General features: G+C 43.1%; 1 protein-coding gene across 18 annotated transcripts in view; it reads right to left on the bottom strand.

Annotated features, from left to right (window-relative positions):
* Positions 1–20855, bottom strand: part of CLASP1 (cytoplasmic linker associated protein 1) — a 155303-nt gene that overhangs the window by 124416 nt on the left and 10032 nt on the right. For all 18 annotated transcript variants that reach the window (XR_014508715.1, XR_014508716.1, XM_083430150.1 and 15 more), the window contains exon 2: positions 8187–8677. Coding sequence is in view for 16 of the 18 variants with exons in the window: in XM_083430150.1 (XP_083286276.1) it covers positions 8187–8381 (195 nt within the window). In the remaining 2 variants the exon portion in view is untranslated. The remainder of the gene's footprint in view (positions 1–8186; positions 8678–20855) is intronic.

Genomic DNA, 20855 nt, shown 5'->3' with positions numbered 1-20855 from the left:
GATTTATCATAATTATCCCTTTAAAAACCAGTCTTTTCCAACCCTGGAACTAGTTCTGCAGACAATGGGATTCAAAGGTAAATGATTCCAATTAACAGGGATGGCAGTGAATGATAACGTTACAGATAGCATTACCAAAAACTAAAATTCAACACATCAAAGTAATAGATTTAATAGAGAGACAATAGGCTGGGCAGCCTCCACCGGAACATACTACAGTATTTACAAGGCAACTCTTGTTATCTGCCACTGAAAGGGGATATAAACAAAAAGAGCAAAGCATGGCTGTGAGTCAAATGCAGCACAGCACATCCTCTCTTGTTCCATTCCTTCTACATTCCATGCGCTTCTTATAGGACACATATTCAAGATCATCTAACAGGGATCAGTTACCCTTTGACCACTCTGTCCTATTCACACCCACTGTCTCTCTCTCCAAGAGTTAATTCCACTCACTCGCCCACACGATCCATGCATGCTATGTGGAGTCCAATTTGCAGTACAGCAGTTTCATAGAAAACAAGCAGTGTCAAGACAGGTAAGACATGTGAGATGCCAGAACCACATTCATAGCCAACTATCCCTTATACAGTGGTACCTCAGGTTAAGTACTTAATTCGTTCTGGAGGTCTGTTCTTAACCTGAAACTGTTCTTAACCTGAAGCACCACTTTAGCTAATAGGGCCTCCCACTACCACCGCACTGCCAGAGCACGATTTCTGTTCTCATCCTGAAGCAAAGTTCTTAATCTGAGGTACTATTTCTGGGTTAGCGGAGTGTGTAACCTGAAGCGTATTTAACCTGAAGCGTATGTAATCCGAGGTACCACTGTATCCCGCTTTAGGTGGCTCTTGTATGTGGTAACTCTCAAGAAGTGCTGGATATCCACTCCTGTGCTGACAGAACTCTCAGAACATGCAGATGTGATTCTGCAACATCATTTAAGAAGTTTCCTTAATTTTTCATTAAATCAGCACCTAAGCCTGACAAATAACATGATGATAGCTCCCTTCCCCTATTGTTAAAATCCCTATCCAGCCACCTTGTTCGGTGCTTCTCATTGTGTTTGAGAAGAATAATTGCTGATTTGGTCATCTGCTATTGAATTTTTACTATCTGAATTTCTAAAACTGCACCTTCATCCAAAAGTGGATTTCAGAGTAGTAGTAACAACACTTGCAGAAGTAAATGTAAAATTACCCATTTAAACTCTATTTTAAAAAACCAAGGAAACCAGATTTTTAACTCAGCCCCAGCCATGTATGCACATATAATCTATTTATTATCTCTGATAATTTATATCTCCATGCTGTAAATAGCTATAAAATTCAGAAGGTCAGTAGCTCAAATAATCAGACCACATCTGGAGGGCACCAGGTTAGGGGGAAACTAGTATATAGCACACCAATCTACTAAGCTAGACAGGCCTGCTGTCTATCCCAGCAAGGCTATGTTTATGCTGCTGCCCACATACCAATTGTCCTTGAGTTCTGCAAAACAGGAATTAAAGTTCACAGAAGAATTGCAATGGTGATAACCAAGCTGGCTTTAAAAAAAATTCACAGGCCGGATTAGCATTGTGAGGGAGTAACACTACACTTATATACGAAGCATATTTCATCTGGCAAACTTACAACAAACAAACTCAAGCCCCAGCAATTTTGTTTTGATGGCAGGATTTTTTTTCCAGGCACTTATGTCAGCTTTGGACAAAACAGCACAATACAGGTCAAAGTCACTAGCAGGAATGCAGAAGGCAATAAATATTCTCAAAACAGCTCGCCTAAGCTGAAATCCACTTTCATTGGAGAAAGTGAACTCTATTAGTAAAACTCAAAAAGAAAAGGGGAAAAACCCCCTCTTTTTCTTGCAGAACTTCTCGTTGCATCTTATAGAAAACAAAGGTTAAAAATACATTTTTCAAAGGTGTTCTTTCTTCACACTCCCCAATTAAAAACTGCAAACAAGGGTCACATTTTGGTCTAAATATTTCCACACAAGGTCTCTTTTTTCCCCTTCCTGCCCTTCCCTCAGAAATACGTGGCCTACAGGCTAGAATTTCATAACATGCTGGCAAGCCACTGGGAAGAGCTGAAAGATACTGTTGTCTGGCCTGCTCATTATTAAAAGCATGATTCTGCCCACCACCCTGCTCCTCTATTATGAATATCTGAAAGCTACCAAATGTTAACATTCCCACCCTGACTCTCCCTCACACCCACTCCCTGCCATAAGCAACCGCAGAAATGCAACGGCTTTACAGCTCAGGTCAATGAAATCAAATGAAGGGGGATTGGAACAATATTAACCCCACTTGCTTGCCTTTCCCCTTCCCAGAGATACTCGTTTTTCTGGCAATACCAGTGTACCTGCAGAAAATATCTAGATATTAGGTAACATAGACCTAGAAAAGCAACAGACAAGTCAAAACCAACATCATCATCAGAAAAAGGATTAGGGAACACAGAATTCAAATCAAAACCACAGAAAACTAGCAGCAGTCTGGTTCAAAAACTGCAGGTGCTGCCGAATGCGGTGGGTGGCCCAGCTTTTGGCTCCCAGTACCTTACTAAGCTATGTTCAAGGTGTATAAAGCCATAAACAGCTTAGGACCAGGTTACCTGAAGGACCACCATGTCCCTTAGACACCAGCCAGATTGCGGCCATCATCTGGAGGAGCCCTCCTGACTGTCACACAGTCGTCCAATATTTGTTTAGTTTCTACGCAAGCTAATATTTTTGGCGTAGTGGCGCCAATACTTTGGAACACTGTTGCCATCGAAAGCAGACGAGCGCCTAAAATTTTGGTATTTCCTCACCTGTTTTGTGAGGCAATTTCAGAGAACTAATTTAGTTCTGTGGTGGTCATTTGTTCTGCATTTTATGATTTTATATAGCTTTAATGCTCTTATTGTATTGCTGTTAGATGGATAGACAGATAGATGATCTGAGAGAGAGAGAGAGAGAGAGAGAGAGGGAGGAGAGAGGAAAAAGAGAGCGAGGGAGAGAGAGGGAGTTGCTAGTTTAGAAATACTCTTATGAATAAATAAAATTAAGTGGGCGAACATTAGATATTTTTGCACCCAAGGCAAAAAAAGCTATCAAAATGACAGGACTTCCATACCCAGTAGGGTGCCCACTTGACAATATGTTACCAAAAGCATAATTTTCATGCGAAAGCTGGCCCCGCACTTCTTCTCTACAGGAAATAAAGTCAGCTAGGAGAGGAGAGGTCTTCAGTAGGAAGGGCCGCTCCTGTACACTAGCTGCCCTACTCCATGGCTCTCACTTCCTTCTCTCCCCCCCCCCCTTTCCCAAATATTTGACGGGTTAAGGGAACTGAATGAAACAAATGAAGTACCTTTGTGCAAATCTACCTACATTAACATCAAAATGCATCCCAAATAAGGTTTTGAGTTTTCTTGTCGCAAAATTTGATGCAGCTTTGCTCATTATACCTTTAAAAGCTTGCCGTGGAAAAATGTAGGTCAGGAGCCCCTGCAGAAGACACCGCAAATGCAAATCACACTGGCACATCTGTGCTAAATTCAGACACACAAAAACAAAAAAGCTGTGCTAACATCTTCAGGGAGGTGTTACTTTAGAGGCTTGTACAGTGACACACAGCTAAGCAGCACAAATGCGGAGAAGGTTAAGGCTGGCCGGGAACTTCTCACCTGACCTAACCTCTGTCTCCCCCATGCAAAGATTTACTCATGCCACAAAAGTGGGAAAAGTGAAAATAACTTAGGTCAACAAGGCAAACCTTGACTTTCTAACCTGATTATTGACAAACATTATTTTTTACTCATTAAAATATTCATATATAAACAAAAGCAACACAGCCCAACACAGCGGCTGTGTTTGGTTGGTCATATTAACATATCTGACCCACAAACTACTGAGCATTAGTGGTATCACACCTGTTGGTTTTGTATCAGGAGGGACTAGAGAAAATCTGATTTACCCCATTATACAGACTTTCACTGGTCGATCTCCAAAGTCTCTTCTGATTGTTCCAACACAGAGCTCCAATTTTTAATTCCCAGGGCAAAATACCTAAATGTATCTATTTCACGTTAACAGTTATGCTTCCCTCCCATGCCATTCAACAAATTTATGTGTTTTATATTCTGTAACTTGGTTTCCCCCCTTGTTAGCGGACCTTAAATAAATTACATTTATTTATATTACAACTGTTGGCAAAAGGAGTTACAAGACTTTTGAGGCTGGAGTCCAATTGAAGGGCAACTGGAATAGTGGGCCTTTGCCATGTCCTATTAGATTGTGATACTTTGGAATAAGAAGAGTGCTATAAAAAAGACCATCCATTCAAACTTACACAACAAATACAGTGGTACCTCGGGTTAAGTACTTAATTCGTTCCGGAGATCCGTTCTTAACCTGAAACTGTTCTTAACCCGAAGCACCACTTTAGCTAATGGGGCCTCCTGCCGCCGGAGCACGATTTGTGTTCTCATCCTGAAGTAAAGTTCTTAACCTCAAGCACTATTTCTGGGTTAGCGGAGTCTGTAACCTGAAGCATATGTAACCTGAGGTACCACTGTAAGTCCTATTTAGCTGTCAACATTGATTCCACCTTCCTTCCTAAGTGTCATCAAGTTCATAGATCATATAGCTTGCTTTAGTGGAAGAGCACGTTAACACTGTCCATTTCACATCATCATCATCATCAAGCTAATTCCATGTTTCCTTTCCTCCACTGAACTTCAACAGAACAAGAAGCATGCTTCAGAAAGCATGTATGCTTCTTAAAGCAGCTGAATGATTGCTACATATGAGTAATTTTAACAGACACCCCACTTTAAACTAAGTTCAAGCCATCTGTTCCACCCCTCAATTATACAAAGCAAAATAAACCTCCAGCAATGCCCCGCAACAAACAATGCAGATGTCAATCTGCTTCTGTCTGTATTTACGTTCTCCGCCAACCCCCGCCGTTCATGGGGCATTAGTAGCATCTCGTGTTGCAGAGAACAAATTCATCATCAGAATCCAGAATCGCGGGGGGGGGGGGGGGGCAGAGGCAGAGAGGGAAGAGCATTTGTTATTACTATTTATCCACTTGATCCTCTCTGTCCCGTGTCCCAGATCCTCTCTGCATTCCTACATTACCAAAGTATGATGAGATGAGGCCACAAGGGAGTGAAAAACATGGCTGTGAGAGCCATCTTGGGGAACGGCGCATAGCTTATGCACAACTATAGCACAGTATTGCCAGCTGCATCGGTAGGTGCAGGCACAGAACAGCCCTGACCCAACTGTGGTGTGGTTAAGGGAGAACGTAGTGTAAAAAAAGAAAGGGTACATGTTACTAAGTTGGAAGTGATGGGAAAGGGCAAGCAAAGACTGGCATGAGGGTATGAGGGGGCAAGCTAAAGAAAATGACAGAGCCTTAGAACAACCAGAATACTTTCAGAGAAGGCCAAAGAGGAAAAAAGTTAATTAGGATTGCCATAACCAAAGTCTTTTTATCCCAGGTCTCTACATATATATCCAAAGTACCAAAATAATGAGGAGCATGTAAGAAAGGGGAAGGGGGAAATATATGATTTGGAAAAAATGCTGTTAACAAATTATGTAGATTTACATGTATGTGATATTTTCAAAAGTGTGGCTCTAGAAATGAATTCAGTAGAACTATAAATCTCAGAGTGCTTTCTCGTCTCTTCTGCATTTGTCCTCGCAACCACCCTCTGTGTGATAGGCTACAATTAATCCAAGGAATTTGAAATAATTCTCCCAGCTCTGTTTTATCATCAGCTGTTGCTTTTCATTTCCTGCCAGTCTCTTTCAAACAGTATCTGTCTAATGCACTCTTTCCTGCCAGCTTAATCAGAAGTGTTGAATTAAGAGTACAGTTGTACCTTGGTTGTCGAACGGAACCTGTTCCGGAACTCGGTTCAACTTCCAAAACGTTCTGAAACCAAAGTGCGGCTTCTGATTAGCTGCAGGAAGCCAATTGGAAGCCGTGTCGGACGTTCAGTTTGGCGTTTGGGAGCCAAAACGTTTGACTCGCAAGGAGTTTGGGATCCAAGATACGACTGTAGCTTATAGTGATACACTTCTAAGGACCGCTTCACAAGGTAATTTGGGGCAGCTAAAATGCATAGGTTGTATCCAATGAAGCCATCCAATTTGAGTTAAGACTTCTGGTTGTGCAACAGAACTTCCCTGCCCTCTCCTCTCCTCTCCTGCCACACTCCCTGTAAATCTGCCTTGGTGGAGAACAGGGGGAAGTACTGCTGTGCAAATGGAAGTCCTTGCACAAATGGAACAATTTCGTTTCCTACAACACCCCTATTTTAATTTTGCATCATTTAGTTAAACACAGAATCCAAATATTAGTCAGCATTAACCCTCCTCCGCTTTAGATATTCCTTACACCCTCTGTCACTGTCACAGATTAGGATAAGCATGGAGAGATGTCTATGGCTACCTCTCTTCAGCCTTCAGGGTTGAACATCCTCAAAAGATTTTCTCAACTCAAGAGAGGAGAGCCCCAGTTTCCAATTTATGATAGAAGAAAGGGGCTACTTATAATGTTCTTTGTTATCACAATATCATTTAACTATGATACCATCTCTAAATCATGCTCCCTTCATAATTACTATTTAAGGCTTCACTGAAACTACCCACATGTGAACTATTTGCTAACAACTGTAGCACTTGCCACCAGGAGTTAGATAACCAAGAAGTTATATATAGGGCCCATATGGCAGTGACCAATACTTAAAGATCCACATCCTGTTATCTCTCCACTGAGGTAACAATGAACAACCACCAGCCCCAAAGTTACACTTTTTCCACCTGTTATATTCTTTCTGAACTACTCTTGGGCTTATGATGTAACTGGTTAGCTCCATGTTGAAAGCCATTCACAGCAGCTTTCCCCATGCCCACTTTCTCTTCAGATAACACTAGACTACAACTTCCATCATTCCTTGACCACTGACCATACTGGCAGAAGCTGATGGGAGTGAGAATCCAACATTTAGAGGGCACCAACGTGGGCAAGGCTGGCTTAAACATTTGGCCAAATAACCATCATCTTCTGATGGGTGAAAAGTAGGGTATGTGAAATGTAGACAATCTAGAACCCCATTTGACCTGGAACTGTACTGCTGATGTGCAGAAGTCAGGCCACAGCTCCTGCTAATGAAACTATTTCAGACAATATCTCAGATAAAACAAACTGACACTCCAGAAGATTCAGCTGTGGATTTCAAGTATTTAGTCAACATTAAATGGGGTAATAGCTCAGTGGTAGAAGGCAGAAAGCTTTGAAGGCAGAAAGCCTTGGGTCTAAGCCCCAATATTTCCAGTTAAAATAAACTGCAGTGGGGATGGGAAAGACCCGCAGAAGGCCTTGAAAAATGCTGATTAGGGTAGAATACCCTTTGCCAACCTGGTGCCCTCCAGATGTTTTGGACTACAACTCCCATCATCCCTAGTCAATATAACTGAAGGGAATTGCAATCCAAAACACCTGGGGGACACCAAGCTGGCGAATGCTGGGTTAGGATGATTATACCAAGCTGCCACTAAAAATAGCTGGCCCTTCCATAATGTGTAGCACAATTAAAGCAGTGTCTAAAACCCCCACCATGTAATAACACCAGGAAAAGGACCACAGCAAGTTATTCTGCACATTCTGGAAGGGGGTGGGGTGAGAGAGTGTGACACAGGGCTGATGTTCCTGTATTTCTTGCATTATGAAATTATGCCCTCATGCATAGGCTCTTTCCAAGTCGACTTTCCTACAAGTATTGATGTTTGTTGCAACAGGGTATCTCTAAAGGAGCTTGAAAATCCAGCAGATATTCCCCATTACAAGCAAGGACCCTGATCCAACCCAGTAATGAAGATCCTGTTTTCATTCCCATCAGTAAAAAGTGTGGGGGGGGGGTAATTTTTCGTTTTAATTTATTTTGAGTTCTGCAGTGTGGGTTGTATACATTTTCAGAAACGAAATGCCACAAAATTACAAACTTGCTGTTACATCGGCTACAGATCACCAAGAAATGCACGGGATCAAGAGGATTTGCAAGCTATAAAGCGAAGAGTGGTGTCTCTGTTCCATAACTGTCGACTGCGCGAACGAACCAGCCAGAGTTGAAGCAACATTTGACTTTAGCAATCCCATCTCTGCACATCAGTCTTACCTTATAATTGCTGGAATTTACCCACGAGGTAGCAAGGCCATCAACCATTTTATCCAGCATGGTCTGATCATGTTCCAGATCGGCAGATTTCTGTTTATCTGAGAAATAGTCTATCAGTTCTTGGCCAACCTGAAGTCTCTTCCCAACATCCTTCTGCAGAACCTGGACCAAGCAACCCTCCATGGTGGGCTCCATGTTGTGCTAGGAAAACAGCACAGCCAGTGGAGAAGCTAGAGGGCAGCAGGTTTGAAAAGTCCTGCTGCAGATGTCTCCTCTAGGTCGCCTCTTTGTTCGATGAAGGTTACCAAGGGCCTGGATTTCAAAGACGTGATTCTGGGAATGGCAACAATGCACCATGTGTGTCTGAAGAGCAGCTGGCAGGTTATTAAAAGTTCAATTCAAAATAACTAGTAATAGATAAATAAAGCTGGGAGCGGACCAGCCGTGCTGTATGACCAGGTCTGTGATGCTTCTCTGTTCAGCAGTCCATCCTGAAAGAAAATTTTAAAAGAGGGAAATGTTAGAGGCAAACTAGGAAGAAAGCAAACAGCCAAACAGCATAAAGTCCCAGCTTAGATACTTAAAGCTGCCATGTTGTGTGTGCTTTTTTTAAAAAAGTAGTAATTTATCTATCTGTTCCCTTGCAACCATTCTCATGTCTTACACAGCACTGCAGTCTGCCCCAAAGAAGAAAAAGGAGCTAATCCTGTTATACGGGGCATCAACTGCTAAGGGGAAAAAACACATGTAGGCAAACAAAAAAGAAACCCACATTTTGTTCAACAACAAAAATGCAGTCAACAAATTATAATATGGATTTCTGGCTGTCAACTGTATGGATTCTTTGCCATGGGTGCTGTCTGCTGAAATCAGACACGACCAAAAGAAAGAGAAAAAACGCTTGAGAAAGAACCACAGAAGCAGTCGCCTCCTGTTCTGTCTGTGCGCGCATCAGATACACAGAGCAAGTGACAGCGAGGTTTTGCATATTGGCGATAGCACAGGGCAAGTCTGGATGAGAAAGCAAGTCTAGATGACTCCCTGAAGCCAGCTTCATGTTTTTTAGTAGCTGCTTTGAGAAATATACCGCACTGTCAAGAGTTTCAACATGCAGTCCTCCAGAATGCTACCCATATCCTGGCCGCCTAATAAAATTATTCATGTAATTACCACAACATAACTTCTATCTTTGAATGCACTAACTGTGCAGCCTTGTACAGTGTTACTCAGAAGTGTACCCCGTAGATTTCAATGGGACTTATTCCCAGGTTAGTATGCATACCAGGAATGGGGAACCTGTGTTCCTTCAGATGCTGTTGGACTCTTTAGTCCCTTCAGCTCCAGCCAGCATGGCCAACAATCAGGGATGATGGGAGATGGAGTCCAGCAATGACAAGGGCCAGAGGTTCCCTCTCCTTGGTGTATACAACTGCAGCCTTAAAATTGCTACCAAAGATAGTGGTCAGGCATGTTGCCAAAGTGTCCTAAGAAATCTGGTATCTGCAAGGTCTCCACTGATGCCAGATGGAGGTTCATTATACAGTGGTACCTTGGTTTAAGTACTTAATTCGTTCCGGAGGTCCGTACTTAACCTGAAACTGTTCTTAAGCTGAAGCACCACTTTAGCTAATGGGGCCTCCTGCTGCCGCCGCGCCGCTGGAGCATTATTTCTGTTCTCATCCTGAAGCAAAGTTCTTAACCTGAAGCATTATTTCTGGGTTAGCGGAGTCTGTAACCTGAAGCGTATGTAACCTGAAGAGTATGTAACCCGAGGTACCACTGTATATATTTTAGCTGCCAGGCAAAAATGTTCCTCTTCAACCAGGCCTTTAAAATGTGTCTGTGGGAAGGGGTGATTATTGTTTTGCTGTTTTGTTTTAATTATTTACTTGTTTTTATCCTGTATTTTATTCTGTGAACTGCCCTGGGACCTTAGGGTGAATGGCAGCTAATTAATATATTATTATAAATTATAAGCATGACTATTATTATTATTATGCATCTGTTTCTAACGCGGCCTTGTATTCAAGCATCAGCCCGGCAGGTATAGGGAAAAGGAATTCCATGCAAGCAAGTGGACAGGTTGGTTGAAGCAAGGCAGAGCACTTCATTCGTCCTCTGCCCTAACACAGAAATGCAGTCCCTCCTCTAAGTGTCAGTGTCTTTAAAAACTCCTGTGTTTTCAAACAGGACTTTTAAAGAGAGGCAGAGGAAGCACATACTGGAGGTCCCCCCCCCCCCCGGTGACAATGCTGCCAACTCTTCTGTATCACTTTACCAGCAGCTGCAGGCTCTATGTTCCCTTCCCCCTCCATAATGAAATGAATCTTTGCTCACGCATATTCCAATACAGTACACACTCACTCACTCTCTCTCTCCCTCCATTAATTCTGGCAGACACACACCACAACCCCCACAGCCCTTCCACTTCAGTCTTCCATGTGGCCCTGCTTATGCGGCTAGAAAAGTACCACTTGCATGGTTTAAAAAAAATGGGGGGGGGGGAGTGTCTCCACATCCTAAAAACTATTATTTGCAGGTGCCTTTTAATGTAAAGAAAAATAAGCTGCCTAATGATAACATCTGAAGCTCCTGGATGTATAGAAAGTAGGGCATACTTGAAGGAAAACAGGTCAAGCTCAGTTCAAAAGAGAAGGGCGGCCGGCGGGGGGGGGGTTAATCAGACAGCTGTAAAGCACATCTCTTGCCAAGTAAACAATCAGGGCAAACCTACAGGCATCACCCAGTACAAAAACAATACAGTGCAATAATACATCCTAATTGACTTTTATCTGAAGAGCAGAGTGTCAGTAAAGTGTCTTTCCTCACAGACTGTATTTCTAGGTCATCATTGCTGCAGTTCTCTTTTCCCTTTTTTTATATAAAGAGCCCCGACCGTCAGAGAAATGACAAAACTCCTCCAGCAGTCATGGCCTGTATGTTGTCTATTCAAAACAGCCTGCCCTGCCCTGGTGAGTTCCAAATGTGTTGGGACTATACCTCTTGTCATCTCTGACCATTGGCCATGCTGGCTAGAGCTGGTGGGAGCTGCAGTCCAAAGTATCTGGAACGCACCAGATTCGGGAAGGCTTGACGTAAAGATAATGTATCCCCTTTTCCATTGGCTCACTAAAAAGACTGTTTCTTTAAATAATACCAGCTCTGCACAAACGTCCCTCGCTGAATCCTAAGACACAAAACGAAGTCCCAGAGCACTAGACAAGTGGGCAAAAACATCAAAATGGTGGTGGATGAGTGTATCAGTACTCCACACAGGGATGATGCAGATGTGGGTTATAAGAGTTCGGGAAATGTAACTTGAAGGGTAAAGGGCTTTCTTATTAGAAAAAATGAGGCTCATAACACAGTCATTAGGCCAGCCATCCCTAACATGGTGCCCTCCAGAAAATCTGGACTACAACTCCCATCAGCCCCAGCCAGTCTCACCCACTGTATTAAGGTTGTACAGCAGGCTTAGATAAAACTTTAAAGTTCAATGCAGCCGCCCATATCTAGATATTAACACTATGGGTCAGGGATGCATAACTTGTAGTCCTCCAGCTGCTGTTAAACTCCAAGTCCCATCAGCCCTAGCCAGCAGGTCCAATTGTTAAGGATGATGGGAGCTGGAGTCGAATATCATATGGAGAAGACACAGGTTCCCCACCCCTGTCATAGACAAAGTCATCTAACAACTACACACACACACACACACACACACACACACTTGAGAGAGAGGCAGAGAGACAGGAATCTGCACAGTATTGACTTAAGTAGTCATTTATTGCAGGCTGCAAGATCAGCTATGGCACATTTCTGGAAGAATCCTTCAAATGCTAGTCTTACCTACTGGTACAGATGGTTTGGGAAACAGCAATAATGGAAGAACAGACATTAAAAAATGTGAGTCATAGGAGGTCAAAGCACAGAAGACTAATTTATTAGTACATGATATGATTTGGTGACATAAACTAATGTGAGAGAGCATGCTCGATGCCAGATGCCGGCAAATCAATGGTTGTGGATGATGCAGACTTTTATAGAGGATCCCTTTGTTGATTTTGTGTTCTGTTAGGTATACTGAGAGGACCACCCTATTACTTTTAAGAGAAAGAGGGTCATTTTGTTAGTATCATATTGGCTTAAGGCAGCACATTATGTATTTTACTCTGGACCGTACTTTATGGACTTTACATGGCATGCCTGACTATTATTATTCACTGAGTTTAAAGTACCTATAATTATTTTAGTTGCTTTTGAAGACGGTTTACTGCCAAATGGCAGTGCTTTTGTAATTATATATAACCAATAAAAAACTGTTGTTGTTTTAAAAAGACAACAGTCAATTGCGCAACTATAGACAAAAAGAACATCTCGAAGCCTACTGTCAACAGCTGGACCTCAAATATCTTAACCATTAATTTTGGCCTGCACCTTACATTATGAAGCTTTCCTGTGTATTACAACATCCAACTACCTGGACCCCTTTGATAGTCACCAGGCCACAAACAAGGGCTTCGTGTCAAGGCAGAAACTGCCCTGGGAGCTATCCCTTCATTTCTCACAAGAAGTTCACGTATGTTCAGGATGGTTGGGCCGATGTGAGAAAACCACCCCAATATCTATATCCACTGCTTCCGGAGAACAACTGGGCTGGTTTTCCCATCCTTCCTATCCCTTTATGACTTCGTACGGTATTAGCTGGAGGCTGCATGAATCTAGTGGTTTGTTAGCTGAACACAGCAGTATTTGTCTTCCTGAGAATTCAAACTGTGGAAAGAACTTTAAGAATACCAAAGTAGATTTTAGGAGTAGGTTTTAAGTGGCTGTGGCACAACCTATAACAGAGGAACCACTTGAAGCAGAGAATGCTTGCAGGGGGGGGGGGGGATGCTGACCTGATGCAGATAAATGCTATATCCCAGGGCTTGTCAACATTGTGCCCTGCAGATGTTGCCAGACTACGTAATTCCTTCCCATTGGCCATGCTTGCTGGGGCTGATGGGAGCCGGGAATCCACCATGTTGGCTACCCCTTGCCAATCAGATTTGGTCAGATTTTCAAGAGTCGGCCATAACTCTCTGCCAATGGGTTATGCAACACTTCTGCAAAGATTCCCCCAAGAAGCAGGAGCAGGAGCCGGGGGACAATAAGGGGTACTGTTCTGCATTTTGTCCTTTAAAGCCTGACTGTGGACATCTAGGCCTAAAGCATCCTTGATTAATAAGAGCTCTTTGAAGAGCTCTCCAAGTAAGGCTGCTTGGGACCATTTCCGTGACTCTAGCCAAAGGAGGTTCAACTAGAATCTCTCATTGTTTAGGACCGGACTGGAGTACAACCCTTGTATTGAGCTCATTAGGCCAATGGCCTTCCAGCTTCAATTATTTTCTTTCGCCTATTCTGTTTACACAATAGCTTTTGTATCTGAGGACTCTTTCCAGGGGTACATTAAGTCTGAAATTTTGTCAACAAGAGACAGTAGCTCCGAGAAAGAAAGAGGGGGGTGGGAAAGGTAGGGCGAAATGACTGCCTTAAATTTTATGGCAAGGTGCCATGCTATTTTCGGGGTGAAGAGAAATCTAACATAGCATGCTAGTTGCATTGGCGGGGGGGGGTGTTTCCAATGCTTCTTCCTTTTTTACATTGAGCAGGGGTGGTTAACAATTTTTTGGCCCAATAGCAAAAAACCTTCGCCAACTTTCTAGGGGCTGCAGGCCAGCAATGGGTACAGTCAAAAGTGGACATGACCACCCACATTCTCACATGATACTCAAAGATCTCTCTCTGTTCCCTGATCATCAATTAATAAATCTCATGACTGGAGAGGGAGCAATCTGGATCCCCATCAAAGTGCTGGGATGGGAGGCTGAAACCTCTCCACCCACCCCAGGACTGTGTCCATTTTCTTTCATTCTTTAAAAATACTACAGTTCCCATGATTCTTTGGGGGAAGAGGTGGGATGTAATCCATTGGGAGCAGTCAAATACAACATTCCTTGTTTTGCTCGAGAGTGGACATGCAAGGGAATGTTTGGTCCAGCCAGTTGAACTTCCTGTTACACCTGGTCTGGAGCATCCTTCCTTGCATGTGACTGGTAGGTAGGCATGACCTTTCCAGACCTGGTAAAAGGCCAAGTCATGCAGCCACCTCCCTCTCTTCAGTCTTCTCTTTCGTCCTGCGAACTTCCTGATTCACCTGGGCTGGACTGATTCACCCCTAGGTTATCTCCCATATGGGCTAAACCTGTTTGTACATGTTTGTAACTTTAACCCTAAAGCCTGCCTTCAGGGATCACACTGTGCTCTGCCTGATTGTGAGTAAAACTACTTTTTGTTACTTATGAATAAGACTGTTGTGTCTTTATTCTTTTAGGGGGGTCAAAGGGGTCTTACCAGGAAAAATAGAACATATCTCAATCTGGGAAAGCCAGGTTGAATTGTTTATTGTCGTAAGAGGCTCACACAAGTCTGCAACCAGTTTTCTGCCATGTAAAGGGGGAATACACTCTGCTAAGTGAAGAAACTTGCTAGTGCAATTTAGGAAAGATATTAATAATCAATATATCAACATTCCCACAGAAGCCATGACAGTTTAAAGTGCTATGATACTGCTTTAAATGTATAGTGCAGATGGGCCCTATTACTAAACAGGTCACCATCAAAGATGCTCAGTTTCCATGGGCTCTTCTATTGTACATAATGGTTTTGGAGGTGGCGTGTTTTTTGTTTTTTCTTCAAGTCCTCCATAATGACCTCCCCCCCCCAAAAAAAAAAATAATAATCCAAGAAGCAAACAAGAAAGACCAGAAGTTCAAGAACTGTAGTGCACACTTAATAGCCCCAAGGGTAGCACTGATAAAGGTATAATTAGCTGCTTAGTGCATAGGCTTCCTGGACCAAAGCACAGAGAATAGCAGGGAAAGCATCAAACCACTCAAAAAAGGAAGAAAGAAAAAGAACTCAGCATGCACATGCAAAAGTCCTTTCCCCATGGCGACCCCAGCTGTGACCTTGGATAAAACAAGCATCAAGGGTGGTTGGCAGGCTCTTCTATTTAGAATGTCAAACTTCATAGAGAATAGGATCAAACCAGGTTTGCCAAGAGCTTCAATCCCCAAAGACATTTGCCTGCCAAAAATTGGAAACAAGGATTGGAAGCACAGACCTTCCTACTCAACACTTTTCTCTGAAATAACTTGTACTTAAAAACCGCGATATGAGCCCTAAGCCAGATGGACTATTATTGGACACACCGTGTCACAGTTTGTGAGGAAAGTCTCTCTCTCTCTCAGTAGCAGCAGCAGCAACAACAAACAACAACCAGATTACTGTGGCACCACAAGGTACCGCAGGAGTCTTTGTTGTTTTTACTGCGGCGCAGTCAAATTGGTGGAAAACCCGCTCCACCCATGCATGAATTTGGCTGGTTACAGAGCTGGGTGGAGAATACTTCTTGACATGCAGTAATCCCTTAAAAACAGTACCCTTGCAGTACCTTCAAGACTCAATAGATTTATTGTGGCACGCTTTTGTGAGGGTGCGGTGGGTTAATATATAAATAAATAAAACCCCATTTTATCGGATGCACAGAGTGTTCCACATGATACTGTGAGCACACATGCTCCTCTTGCATTCCTGGACTTTTTTCTTTTCTTTTTTAAAAAGTCTTTTCTACCCTGCCATTCCCTGGAAAAGCTTTTCCAGAGTGGGTTATAATAAAATCATGAAATACATACATATAGTAAACAACTACCCCACTGAAATCAGCAGCATTCACTGTTTTTCAAACCTCACTTGGTTTAAAACACACACCCCACAACCCGTTTTCTTGTACATCTGCCCACTTCATGTATTTGATGAAGTGCGCTGGCAAAAGCTTACGCAACAATGAATATACTAGCCCAGTAGTTCCTAATCAGCCAAGTACTGTAAGCCCCCTGTTTTTTAAAAGCCAAGCTATGGACCCCCTACTTTTGAAATTGTTGGTATCTCTATGGTAGTTTTAGATTTGTGAATGGTATTCTCTGGGGTCTGTGGACGACCACCATACCAGCCTTAAGAGGCCCCACTTGCTATTTTTCCAACCAACACTTCCCCCCTCTGGAAGGAACATTGTAGGACGAGGCTGGAGAACCTGTCGCCCTACAGTTGTTGCCGCACTCCAACTCTCAGGCCCAGGCCCCCTGTTGCCTGGCCATGCCAGCCCAAGACCATCTCAAGGCTCCTGGGTTCACCAACCCTGTAATAAGCGATTGCAAATCAGAGACAGAGAATTTTGTAGCAAGAACAAAACCCCAAAATATGTGACTTGCGATCTCAAGTTTAGCAATTCATATGAAGCAATATGAATTAGAACCAGACAAATAACTTTGCCTCCCCCCCCCTACAGAAAAGTCTATTGCAATTAAAACAATATTTCTCCATTTTCCATTGGTCCCTATTGTTCTCTCCTCAGCTCCACTCACTACTTCCTGACCTGCAGAAGAGAGGCATGTTGAAGTCGGGCACCTGTGTGCAATGTAAAATGGTACAGATCCCACCCATAAACTTCAGACACGTCCAGGTTTTTCTTCCCAGCCATTTGATTTAAGCAACAAGACTGTGTGCTCCAGGGGGAAGAGTTCAGGACACAGGAGTCAGGTTCCAATATCTGACAAAGAGCCTGTCTATCAACTTTGCCTTCCCACTAATGTTGGCATCTGACCAGTCAGATAATAGCCATATGTAGTTTTAATAACAAAACAGAGAAAGTTATGACAACTCATGGTCATCTCTTAAGCCAGTGTTTCTCAAACTTGGGTCCTTGGTTGTTGTTGGACTACAACTCCCATCATCCCTAGCTAGCAGGACCAGTGGTCAGGGATGATGGGAGTTGTGGTCCAAGGACCCAAGTTTGAGAAACACTGTTTTAAGCATTTGTGGCATATATTATTGCCACAGCCCATTAAAAAAAAAAAAACTCAGGCAGCTAACCAGGATTTCACGGATGTTGGTTGTGAACTCTTCCAAAGCTAAGTGCAATCGTAGGGACAAGCCCCATGCCCCTTCTCCCAAGCTCCAAGTTGGGAAAATGGGTTCATCCCTGTCATGTTCATTGTCACACTCACCAGACAGGGCAAGGATGCTTGTGACAGAGTCTATAGCAAACCAATTTGTGGACTCTCCATCCTTAGCACAGACTGCAACCAAGCATGCGGACAAGGCATTCTTGACTTCATGGAAAATTTAACAACATCTGATGGAAGCCAACTGACAACACTTGATGGGCCAGCTGGCTAGCACTGAAATCCTGCTTCCTGCTGTCGCAGCAGGAACAACAACTGGTTACATCATGGAACTGTCATGAAGACCACAAAGAGCTTTGCAAACCTAGCTGGCAGAATCCAAGTTTTGTCTGAACTTGGTAACAGGAAGTTCAATACACTGTACAAAAAAATAATCTGTAACGGGGATGGCCAACTTTTTCCGGCATAAGTGCCACACTCACTCTTGGCCAACCCTCTGGGAGCTACATGGTGGATGTGGCCAAAAGCAGGTGTGACCACTTCACATTCATGCATGCTTGCACATTCTCAATTGCACAAGAGACATAGTCCCATGCAGATCAGCTAGGAAGGTGGGCTGCTAGTCCCCTCTCCATCCCAATTTGCAGGAATGAGACCATTTGCAGTCCTATTAGGGTGGTGGGTTGAGAGGTTTGAACCTCTCTGCCTACCCCAGCACCATGCCTATTTTTGTTTTATTCTATTTTTGCTGCCACTGCCCAAAATTTGTGGGGTTACCAATTTTGCTTTAGGCACACCCCACTCACTCCCAGCATGCACCCACCCACCCCAGCATGTGTGTGCTCACCCCAGACGGCGAAAGGAGACACTATATCCCTGGGAGAGGGCAAGTCTTCTCTTCTTCTTGGGAAATAAATTATTTGTACCTTAATGCTATGCAGAGATTTTAAAAACTGCCTCTTGCTACAAAGCATTTACATTTTAAATAGATATCAAATGTCACAATTGTTCCTCTGCAACATTCTCTATTTTAATTATAGTGAAGTACTGCAGTTATTTTGGCAGATTATGAAACAAGCCCAAACAAAATGAATAGAGTAGAACCTCAGGTGGGTCTTCAAATGTATTAATACTTTGCCTGCTATGATTAATTCTTTATTTTTCTTTAAAAGTCAGAAGTTTCAAGGAAAGCTTTGTCCATAAGCTTTGTTTTCTAGAAAGGTTCCCAAGACAGATCTGTGGCCTTTCAAATAACACATCTGGACGACTCTGCTTTTCTGCCCAACAAAGCCATTTCATTGATGTTTCCCATAGGTATTTTCTCCTCCCATAAACTCAACACAACATCTTTGCTCCTATTTACAGTCTGACACAGTGGCCCTCTCACATTTAACACTAAACTATGCTTTAGCACTTTGTGCACAAGCTAAAACTACCACAAATGAAGGCTTAGTCTTGTGCACTCTCTCATCCCTGCCTCTTCTCAGCCAGGAAGATTTCACCAGCAATAATTTCCATTTTCAAATAATCTCAAGCTTGTCACTGTTGTACGAACCAACCAGCTTCATAAAGCATGGTTTGAAGTTGGCTTCTTTCGAACGTAACAACCCTGGCAGATCAGACCAAAGGCCCATCTAGTACAGCATCCTGTTCCACTGTGGTAAACCAGATGCCTCTGGGGAGCCCACAAGCAGGACATGAGTGCAACATAACCTTCCTCCTCGTACCTTCTGGAAACTGGTATTCAGAGGCATACTATTTCCAATATTGGATGTCATATATAGCCAACATGACTAGTTAGTAGACACTGACAGCCATGATGTCTATATGTTACCTTTTCCCAGTTGCATTGGAGGAGGAAGCGCATGAATATGAGTTTTCGCTTGGGCTCATTCCAGCTTTTGCATATATTGCTAATTCATGATGTACAACCAAGATCAATGGCTGTGTTTAGACATGATAATGAGCCATGGTTTATCATTACTGAAATGATCCTGTATGAGCTTTCCCTCTCCTCTCCCAGCACAGCTACAAGGAGGTCGCTTTCATTTTTTACTAACTGCATCAGCTAGACTGGTGACTGGGAGTGGCCGCCAATACCATATAACACCTGAAAGACCTACATTGGCTCCCAGTACGTTTCCGAGCACAATTCAAAGTGTTGGTGCTGACCTTTAAAGCCCTAAATGGCCTCAGCCCAGTATACCTGAAGGAATGTCTCCATCCCCATCATTCAGCCTGGACACTGAGGTCCACCTCCAAGGGCCTTCTGGCAGTTCCCTCACTGCGAGAAGTGAGGTTACAGGGAACCAGGTAGGGGGCCTTCTTGGTAGTGGCGCCTGCCCTGTGGAATGCCCTCCCATCAGATGTCAAGGAAATAAAAAACTATCTGACTTTTAGAAGATATCTGAAGGCAGCCCTGTTTAGGGAGGTTTTTAATGTTTGATGGTTTCTTGTGCTTTTAATGCTGTTGGGAGCTGCCCAGAGTGGCTGGGGAAACCCAGCCAGATGGGCAGGGTATAAATAAAAAATTATTATCATCATTAGGTTCAATCCCTAATCCTGTGGTTAGTCTCAAGAATGGTTTGTTGAACTAGCCGAGCTTCATAATCCATTGTTTCTAGTTTGCCTTATTTCAACGAAAGCATAGTTAGGGTTAGCCACAATTTGTCAGTTTGGATATAAGAATTTACAGTTAATCTAAAAGAGAAGCTAAGTCTTCCCGTCTCTTCCTCATGGTCACACCAGAGGAGGGAAGAAGGGGGAAACGCATGAGCTTGAGGCACCCACAGGCCCATTCCCACCCCATGGTTTTCAAGCCTACAACTATGCATTATGAATGCAAAATTTTACAACCTGTGTGGATTTATTCAGCTAAGCAAATCTGCATAAGGAAGGTGCATGGCTTTTCGCAACATAATTGAATTTTTACAAAATGAGACCTATTGGAGGAGCATACCTTATGCACAAGGAGTGAGCGACTGGAAATAGCTCCATGCATGGTAATTACTTCCTAGTTGCTAGTGTCACAGCTGCAGTAGCGCTTAAATCTGTAACATATATCCGACACCTAATTATCTGCACCATAGATTAGTGTGAACAAGTGGAACTAAGTTTTACCATGCTGCAAACGACATTGGGTGGAGCTCAGCAGAGACAAATTTTCATAGTTCACATTGCCGCCACCCCCCAAAAAAGGCTGTATGTGAGAAAATTAGTTTTTAATTTAAGCCACGACTTCGTCTTGAATTATTTGAAGTGGTTCTAAAATAATAAAGTAGCTGAGAATAAGGAAAGCAGAGTTCCCCCTCATTATTCAGTAACCATAGCCTATCCCCACATATGTAGAAAACAGAAGGCAACCCAGACCTCCTGTATCTCTGGGTTGTTGTTTTTTAGAAACTAAACAATGCCTGAAAAATCCAGAGCAACCATCTTCTCAAAACACACAGAGAGAAAACCAAGGTTGCAGCCTGGAAATTCCCAGAGAGGCTTGAGGTAGCAATGGCACCTGGCAGTTTTTCAAAACAATCCTCCGAGGGCTGCTGGAAGCTCACATTTTGCCAAGTATATGAGCAATATCCAAGCAAGCCATGCTCAGAGTAGGCCTGCTGAAATCAGCAGGCTTACTCCAAAGAATGACTTACTTGCGTATCAATTTATA

Source organism: Podarcis tiliguerta (assembly GCF_965153285.1).
Source record: "Podarcis tiliguerta genome assembly, chromosome: 1".
Taxonomy (NCBI): domain Eukaryota; kingdom Metazoa; phylum Chordata; class Lepidosauria; order Squamata; family Lacertidae; genus Podarcis; species Podarcis tiliguerta.
Note: the sequence above shows the minus strand (reverse complement) of the source record. Positions and strands in the feature narration are given on the sequence as shown.